Raw genomic sequence first — 9435 nt, forward strand, 5'->3', positions numbered from 1 at the left:
TCACTGTGCTGCTGTAGCACAGCACCATTAAGGTTCACAGCCTCTTTCAGAATTGCAGCACAGTTGCAGATCTCAGTGAAATTAAAAGCATAGTTAGAAGTACAGGGCAGAAAAAAGTCCTGAGCACTAGGCCCTGGATTTTCCACTTAGCTGCCACAACCTCTTATATTTACATTTCTTCAAACCACTTTTAGACAGGGTAACGCTCCTGGTTGGTACAGAAGAGTGATCATATATAAAATCTACGTCAAAAGCAGAGGTAGAATGAAATCATGAGCCTAGTGAAGCCAATCAGAACAGCATTTTTACAGATCTCACACAGAATCACAGAATGTTAGGGAGTGAAAGGGACCTTGAAAGATCATCTAATCCAATCCCCCTGCTGGAGCAGGAAATTCCACTCCTATATGCATCAATCTGTTATATTCTGCTTTGGCAAGATACTTCACTTACACAACCACGAATTAAAATACAAGTAGTTTTGTTTTGGGATTGTTTTATTTTGGTTTTGTTTGTTTTGTTTTTCCAATGAGAATGCTGTGCCATTAGACAGCTGTTGTAAGCTGTTGTAAACAAAAAGGGTTTTCTCCCACATCAGGGATTGTTTTTAACAATTACTAGTTCATGTCTTTACATAGCAAACAACATTTTAAGTTATCTATGTTACAAAGTTACTTCAATCTTTAAAACTTACATAAATTTATGCTTGTGATAGAATCAACGTAAGGGCCCACAGCAGGCCAAACTAAATCAACATTCCTTCAAGCAAACGTGGCAAAAAGCAAAACTATTTCTTGAATTCTGAACAGGACAGCCAAAACTAATGGGTACTGTCTTATTTTTCACACTGAAGTAGTAGAAGCATCAGACTTCCTTGGCTCATCACACTTTGGGTGCCATGTTTCACAACAGTAATAGCTAAGTGTCTTGGGTCCTAAGAAGCTATTGAAATAGCCATCATCTTCCCCGTTGAGGTGGGGAAGTGCCACAGGCTGCTCACTTGGTATCTGCATACCAACAAAGAGCAGAGAACTATTTCATGTGTCTCATAACACATACTTTTCCAGGGCTTCATACAACTGGAGGCTTTCCGCAGCGTTGTTATCGGAGTTGAGAAGAAAATTGGTTTTCCTAATTTTAAGCTGTTAAATGGAATCACCTCGGTCCCCAGAAATATTTTGTAAGGCAATTTGTTGCAGGGATTTTTCGGTATCAGAAAGCAGGATTGCCATGTGTTCGTACTTGTTTTGGCCAGCACAAAGTCCAAGTAAATTACTGTTCTAGGTAGAAGCAGAGATCAAGGATTTCATAGTAGCTACAAGCTGTTTCTGTAGAGGGATAAACTCAATGGAGCAAAGTTAATGGAAAGCACACAAACCTGTGTGTCTGAAAATAATTCCCACACTTTGCACTCATTTTTTGCTATTATGATTAACAGTGTGGAAAAACAGTAGTCCAGTAATTAATCAATAATTATTCAGTAATTAATCAGCGGAAAAATCAAAACCAGTCATGAGACCATCTCATTGTTGTCAAGCACTGCTATCAAACACATGGTCATACATCAGGTAGACTAGTGCTGGTGCTTCTCAGTACTCTGTAAGGTACAGAGGGCAATTCTTTCAATCTCAATCCAGTATTTACTAAGTGCAGCTAATGAGAGTGGCAAGGTGTGACAACATTCTGGAAATCATTCTGTAAATCTGCATCTAGCAGAAGAGCCCCTGAAGAAAGCGAGAGCAATGCTCAAATAAAGTCACACCAAGCAAGTTTCATTCAGAGGCTGACTAAAGCTCTTACTACTACATCAGAGGAGACCAGGTGCCACCTAGGGTGCAGCAGCAGTAATCCACAGCACAGAGTGAAAACTTAATGTATTCAGGAGGCACTGCTAGCAGCAATATCTTCTAATTTTTTAGCAGTTGGTGATATAAAATGTTTTCTGTGTTGAATGTTCATAGGTTTCTTTGGACCCACTTTGAATAGCTTTATCCATGTGCTCATGTATTCTTATTATGGACTGTCAGTCATCCCTTCTATGCGCAAGTATTTGTGGTGGAAGAAATACCTCACTCAGGCACAATTGGTACGTATCTACATTACTCCCCTTTTTTAATGGACAGAAGTCCTTCAGAAATGTCAGAGAGGACAAAACAAATGATGGACAAACAGTCATTTGTAGAATTAAGCCAGTTAGAATCCAGTTACAACAAAGCTATCATGCACAGTAATTCACTAGTACAGCCCAGTAAAATTTAATAACTGAAATAATGCTTGAAACTATTTTCTACAATGCAGTAGAAACTCTGCAGTCCGTAAAACTCCATTAGTTTTGATCTCCTGTGTAGAAAATGGATGCTGCTTAATCATGGTAAATGGACTACTGATTAAAAAACTGTGAAAGCTACTGACTATATAAAACATTAAAAAGATACACTGCACACTTAAATGGCTTTACAGTTTGAAAAACTCGTTCAGTGAAGAAAATCAAGAAGTCACTTCAAACAAGAAGTGTAACTGTGGTACAACTATGAAACACAAGAAGATATAAACAACTCTTAGACAATAAGACAGAGCAGACTTCTAAAAGTCTGTACCAGCAGCTTTTAGAACAAAGAACAGAGTCATGCCAAATGCTATGAACAAAATGCAAGGCTTGATATGAAAAAAAAAAAAAAGTGTTCTCTTCACTTTTTTAATCTTACAACCTGTGCATCTCATTTGGGAGTTTGCAGTGAGCTTAAAAATGCCTCTGTAGCATTGTTTTTTAGGTAATGCCTCTTATCTGAGCTGGGATCACCCCTGCAGCTAGAACAGGCTGCCCTGTTTGCATGTAAGTGCACCCCAGCTTGCTGGACTGAGGGCACCCTCAGCTGGTGAGCGAGAGACAGATACAGCAGAATTGGCTGGTATTGCAGTCCAAAATACCGTCAACCCTCTTTTTCCACCCCATTTTTTTGCTTCATTTGTCCCCATCTTAGCTCTGTCAGCACTAGTGCCCTCCTACTACACTTCTCGTCACTCCTGGGATTTCTATTTTTCTGTTCAAACTTGCAAAGCCATTGCCTTGAGTCTTCACAGTTTCTCAGGTTTCTGCCCAATAACGGAGGCAACACTGTACCTGGCATGACACAGCCTAGAAGATATAACAACTCCTGTTAAAACAGCTTTCATTTTGCCAACCATTTGCCTAGAACCTCTTATTTATAGGAATATCCCACCCCTTTGTGTGTTTTTTTTTGTTGTTGTTTGTTTTTTAAGATGTCACAGGAGCACCTTTTTAACCTTACCTTCACATTGCATTCACTTGTTCAGAAAGGGAGAGTGTTCAAGGATACTCAAAATTTCAAAAGGGCAGAACTAGGTATCATTGTTATATTTGATTTAGCTAGTACCAACCCTTTTTTCTCAGTAAATATTCATGCATGATCTGTCTTCTCCAGATCCAGTTTCTGCTCACTATTGTGCACACACTCAGTGCGGCTGTGAAGCCATGTGGATTTCCATTTGGCTGCCTCATGTTCCAGTCTTCCTACATGGCCACACTGGTCATTCTCTTTGTAAACTTTTACATTAAGGTAAGGAGTCTATCCAAAAGGATTGGTGATCCAAAATGGTGGGTGGTGGGGGAAAGCAAGCTTTTTGCATAGTGGTCTTGACACAAACCACATACAAAACATATACAACAAACCTCAGTACTTAAATATGTTTGTGTTCACATAGACATGTCAGTTAAGACTAATAGATGCAGTAGTGTCTCCAATATACAGTCAGTAGTGACACTGCAGCTGAGCTCTTCTATACTGCACTGAAGTGCAGTCTTGTGCCAGGGCTCAATTCTGCACTCATGTAGCCTGTCAGGTACTTCATGCAGGACCTAGGAGGTCTGAACTTGCTCTGCTTAGCAACTTTGAGTTTTCCTCCCTTCTTGGAAGAGCAAAAAACAAGCAGCATCATTCAACTTTTTTTTTTTTTTTTTTTTTTTTTAAGCAAGGAATGCCCCAGCCTGCCTGCATACATACAGCTTCTAGTGAAAAGGACCCCTTTAGACACAAAGAAGTATTACAGTAATACTAGGGAGGCAATATCATCCACAGCAGCAAAAATAATACAAATCCATGAACAAAGTCTAAAGCAAATATGTACCTGCATCAACAAACACCAGACATCACCATTTTACAGTTAACCGTAAATAGCATTTAGGGAACACTAATTAAATCCAAGTAGTTACTTTTCATTTTGCTTTTGTAGACATACCGGAAAGCACCTTCAAGAACAGCTGTAAAGGAGACCCCTGTCACAACAGAAGTAAAGAATGGTTTCCATAAGGACTACTTCACTGCTGCCAATGGATTCCTGAATAAGAAAGCACAATAAGTATAGTATTTCCCATGATTTTTTTTTCTAAAAAGAATAAGACTGAAGTACAGGCTTTAGCTGAAAACCTATTTGGTTACATTTATCAGTTCTTTGTACCAGACACTTCTTAATGTACTGCTATTTAAGTCTTAACAAAACAAGTAGATTTATTTGTCCTGTCAAAGATCACCACCAGAACAATAAGGCCAACATCCTTCTCACACAAAAAATAAAATCTTTCTGATTAGTAATGCTGACACAAAAACGCCTTATAAAATGGTTGATGGATAAATCCTTCAAAGCCTTCAAAAGGTTAGGACTCTCTTCAGACTTAACACCCTGAGCACTTTCTATGCATGTGAGATGTCTCGAGGCAAGTCTTCATAGTGCATCCAGCACATTCAGCTAAACTGTGGTTAAGGTCAGAAGAAGAGAGATGAGAACAATACTGTTTCCATTACCATACCCCTCTCCGCCACTTCCCGGCCATTCTCCCCAAGCATGTTCCCTCCCATAGACACCAGTGAGGTCTCTGTTCCTGCAGGAGCTCTGAGGAAGGATGTAGCAGAAGGCAGAGACCAGGTGCACAATCCCAGGGTTTGTAGACAAACAGGTACCATGCTTGCTTGCTTTATGTATGGGCAAACTGGCTCAAACACCACAAAGGTTGGCAGGAGTTTGCTGCGTCAGGGGGCTGGGACAGGTAGCACCTGGAGGCTGTCTGATATGGAATTTAGGATACATGACATTGCACAGTGATGTGGAGTTTTGAGCTCCAGTCAGAGCAAAGCAAGTTTCTTTGGATGTCCTAAATTAAAAGAGATGTAACTAAATGGATTTTGGAAGAAACAGGAGCTCAGCGACTTCATGAACATAAATCCTTTGAGTGTAAATGTGCAAAAAGTTAACCCTATACAAACACTGTTAGTCTGAAGGAAACTGGCATGCCAAACATTAATAGACAGGAAGATGATGAAAGTCTTAAAAGTGAACATCACAACAAGCCAAGTACATCATACAGGGATTTCTGCACTAGGTGGGCCTTATTCAGACTGCTGTCTGACAGGAGAGACTGGGACTGGGGCACAGTCTTCTATAGGGAAAGCAAAGAGATATTTCCTGCCTGTAGTTGTGATGGTGCGTCTCACACAAAAGTCAGTCATTATCTCTGCAGCTTCAGTTAGCTTTTGCTTCCCACTTACAAGTAGAAATTAAGAATCCCCATGGTTAGCTTTGGGAATCTGCTCCATTCCCTTTTCTCACTTAGACCATTTCAAAGTCTCTGCTAAAAGCAAACACAGCCTTTTTCCTCTCCCTTTTTCATCATGAAGTAGTTTTGAACTCTTCCAGTCTTGCATTCTCTCAATGTAACCACCTTTGGAGTCACCCCAACCCAGCAAGCCTGAGAGACCAACGCAGCTCTGTAAAGGGACCATGTCCTTTCCCTCCCCTTGCCCTGCAGGGTCCCACGGAGGAAGAAGAACCTCATGCACACAGCCAGCAGAGGTCAAGCAGCAGCAGGGGACCTCTGAGGAGAGAAAGCTGCCCCAGATCCAGCTCCTCTAATCCTTCTCCACCTCCCAAGTTAGTTTTTTCCTTCTCAAGCTGATCTTTCATCAGCGGCTCTTGGAGACAGCAGGCACAAAGGCAGGGAGATTTGTCCTGGGACAAGAGGCAGGGTAGCCAGCCTTGCTGGGAACACCCTGAGAGGCTGCAAAGAGAGTGAGTAGAGGGAGAGAGGAAAAGGTACAGGATGGTTACAGGGGTAAGAAGAGAAGTTTCTGGACTGCAAAAGCAAGAGGAGGAAGTGGCACAGAGAAAAGTGGTGCAGGTCAGAGTGCAATTTGAATTTGTGCTTGAAAGTCCCATTGGATGACCCATCTCAAGCCAGTTGTAGTTCCTACTCCATAACAGCATGAACAAAACCCTTCATCACCAGCAGAAAACTGAAGCCCTTACTATGCTGCAGCATGGGCAGTACGCTTAAGCTACCTGGCCGTTAAACTACATCATTGTGAACTGGATAACCAAAATTACTGCAATACCCAAACGCTTTTACACCACCACAGACATACATCTAGCTGCTGCATAGTCACATTTGCTCTCTCTTCGTTCAGCTGACCACAGCGAAGGTCAGCGTTTCACTTTATCTAACATTTGATAAGGAGGGAAGGCAGCAACCAAAAAAATAGACACAAAGCCCAGACTCGGTGTATACACTAGTTCTCACTAGCCCTTCCAGAGATATTGCAGATCTTTCTGGTCAATACAGTAAAACTCACAAGCTGTAAGAAATTACTGGGATTGACCGAGGGTGTTGTACATAGCCCCAAGTCAAGGGAGAGCTTCAGAGCTCTGCAGATGTCAGCTCGATCCAAGAAACACCTCCAGAAGGGATAAATGTAGAGGGAATCAGAAGAAGCAACAAGATAGTATGCAAGGCAACCAGCTGAACCATTTGGCTGAGGCAGACAACAAAATGGTTGTGTGTCCAAGCATGGATTTTAGGCTGAGTAGAGTCCCGAACTTTTTGACGGCAAAGCATGCGTTTGACTACCAGCGCAGACCATGTCAGCACGCTAAGTGTTAAAGTTTACTATGGCAACCAAACCCACAGATATTGATTGTGTTTTGTTGAAACCTCAATAAAAATAAACAAATGCCTTACTTGAAGCTCAAAGGGCTGGGAAAAAAAAGAAAAAAAAAAAGAAAAAAAAAAAAGAAAAAAACAAGATGGTCTCACCTTTCAGATCCAGACCAGGTAGGCAGGCTAGAATCAAATCAGGTATGGTTTAAATTCTTCAGATCTGTCTTAACATCTTCAAAATGCTGCAACTCTGAAGAAAAAGAAGCATTGACTTTTTAAACTGATTTTCCTGTAATACATAACACTGTAAATAAACAGATTTTACTATTGGGTTGTCTCTCCTCCCCTTTGTTTACGGCGTGAATTACCGGGAACTGGTAACTAGAGATCACTTTCTTTCTGAAAATTTTCAGAAAGCTTTTAGGCCATTCCACTCAGAACAAGAGAAATCTCCCAAAACCACACACCACCTGCACTCACAGTGGTGTTAAGATTCTCTTGGTTTTCATACAACTGTTGGCTGTGCTCTGCCCACAGTTGACTGGGCAGGTGGTATTTCTGCATCCCACATTCATACCTACTTGTACAATAATTGGGTTGATAGGACAAAGTTTCCTACAGTGTGCAGACATGGGATTTCTACACTTCCTACCTGAGGTACCTTTCTTTGGTAGACTAAACATCCCTGTCCCTTGCAGACAGTCCTACTTCTTAACAGTGGCTCTACAGGCAATGTAGGCTCCCAGCTTTATTCCTCTGTGTCCTGGTTCAGATGCATGAAGTAGATGATGCAAATACCTCACACTGAGTTTGCCTTTCCCAGCAGAGAGAAAACACTTACAGCCCCAAATTAAATCCAAACAGACTCTCAAAAATTAAACTGTGTAGCTTTGCTGCCTCCGTGTTCCCAGGCCTCTCTCTCTCACCTTGCACATTTCAGCTGGAGAGATCCTTTCGATTCATCCTTTATAAGAGCATCAAAAGAGCAATCTTGGACAGACAGAAGTTTCTAAACTGCACAGGAGGAAGGGTATTGCATCCCACTTGCTAGTCCAAGCAAGCTTGACTCTCAGTTCGTTTTGTTCACACTTAATTTCATGTACTCTGTGGTACCCCACAGACAACAGTGAAAAACATCTCTAGATTTTGCTGCGTATGATGGTGTGAAGGCATACTCGGAACATCATCATTGAGACGTGCTGTGATTTTAAAAATATCACCTCTTCACCCAAATATACCAGCGTGGTGGGTGGGGAAGGGCCTGGTTTAACCATTCTGTGCCAAGATGGGGAATGCTGTCAGTCAGTGTAGGCTGCCTTACCAAATGCATCACTATTCTTGTGCATGCTGTTTCTGCTGTATAAAGGCTTCAAGACATCCTCTTCGGAGTTCTACCAAAGAAAAAATGAGTAAATTAAACAGTCTACACTGCCTAGAAAGAAGCATGTGGATTTCCAGTGACTCTTCTGCAGACTTAGCAACTACAAGAGGCTTTTAACTAACACTCAGTTCCTGGAAAATTATTTCAAATGAACAAGAAGTGGGAGCCTGGCCCAGATCAGCCTCTGAATTCCAGTTAGGGCAATAAAAGGAAACAGATTATCCTCATTTTATGTGAAAATGCTAGAATTTTATCCTCATAAAACTATTACTTCTTTTTCCCCCTTCAGGTTTGAGAAAGTATTTATGTATTTCTGAAAGATGCATTTTATTTCTCCTTGGAGCAGATTCAATAAAACCATAGGAGCAGGATGAAAGGAAGTCTAAGGTTTCAGCTGATGCTGATGGTGGCAAAGAGGATCCAGCCTAAAAGCTGCTCCTACCAACATACAGGCGGAGGAGATCTTCAGGCAGTTACATGTTCATGCAGTGCTTCAAGCTATATTCACAGAAAGCAGGCTTTTTGCATTTGATCTCTTTGCAGCCCTTACATAGATCTTTTTCTCCGCCCACGCACAGACTTTCTTGTGCTATGTTTATGTGCAATTTCCAAACCACACTTTACCAGCTGAAGATGAAGCTTGCTGGGCATGCTCACCCAGTAGCATGTTTGGACCACCACAAGGGAATGGCAGAGGAGGAGCACTTTGTACAGCCCAACAGGCAAGCAATACACCTTCCCATATTCACTAACAAGAATTTCTTTTATGAAATTCAAGAATTGGCCAAGCCGCTTTCCATCATTTATCAGCAGTCCTGGTTATCAAGGGAGGGCCCAGTCAACTGGCAGCTAGCAACCATGATGCTCATCTACAAGAATGGCCAGAGGGTGGACCCGGGAAACTATAGGCCTGTTAGTTTGACTTCAGTAACAGGGAAGCTCATGGAGCAGATTATCCCCCCATGCTCTGGTGAGGCCACACCAAGAGTACTATGTTCAGGTTTGGGCCCCTTGCTACAAGAAGGACACGGAGGTGCTCGAGAGAGGCCAGAGAAGAGCAACAAAGCTGGTGAGGGGACTGGGACTGGAGAACAAGTCTTACAAGGAG

At 41.8% G+C, this 9435-nt stretch overlaps 1 protein-coding gene across 2 annotated transcripts in view; it reads left to right on the plus strand.

The window, feature by feature from the left end:
- The window catches only part of ELOVL2 (ELOVL fatty acid elongase 2), a 46002-nt gene extending 38726 nt beyond the window's left edge, over positions 1 to 7276 (plus strand). For both annotated transcript variants that reach the window (XM_068670757.1, XM_068670758.1), the window contains exons 6-8: positions 1962 to 2086; positions 3444 to 3578; positions 4252 to 7276. In XM_068670757.1, the coding sequence (XP_068526858.1) occupies positions 1962 to 2086; positions 3444 to 3578; positions 4252 to 4377 (386 nt within the window). In that variant the 3' untranslated portion in view covers positions 4378 to 7276. The remainder of the gene's footprint in view (positions 1 to 1961; positions 2087 to 3443; positions 3579 to 4251) is intronic.
- Positions 7277 to 9435: the final 2159 nt, after the last annotated feature.

The sequence above is a fragment of the Anas acuta genome, chromosome 2 (assembly GCF_963932015.1).
Source record: "Anas acuta chromosome 2, bAnaAcu1.1, whole genome shotgun sequence".
Classification (NCBI taxonomy): Eukaryota; Metazoa; Chordata; class Aves; order Anseriformes; family Anatidae; genus Anas; species Anas acuta.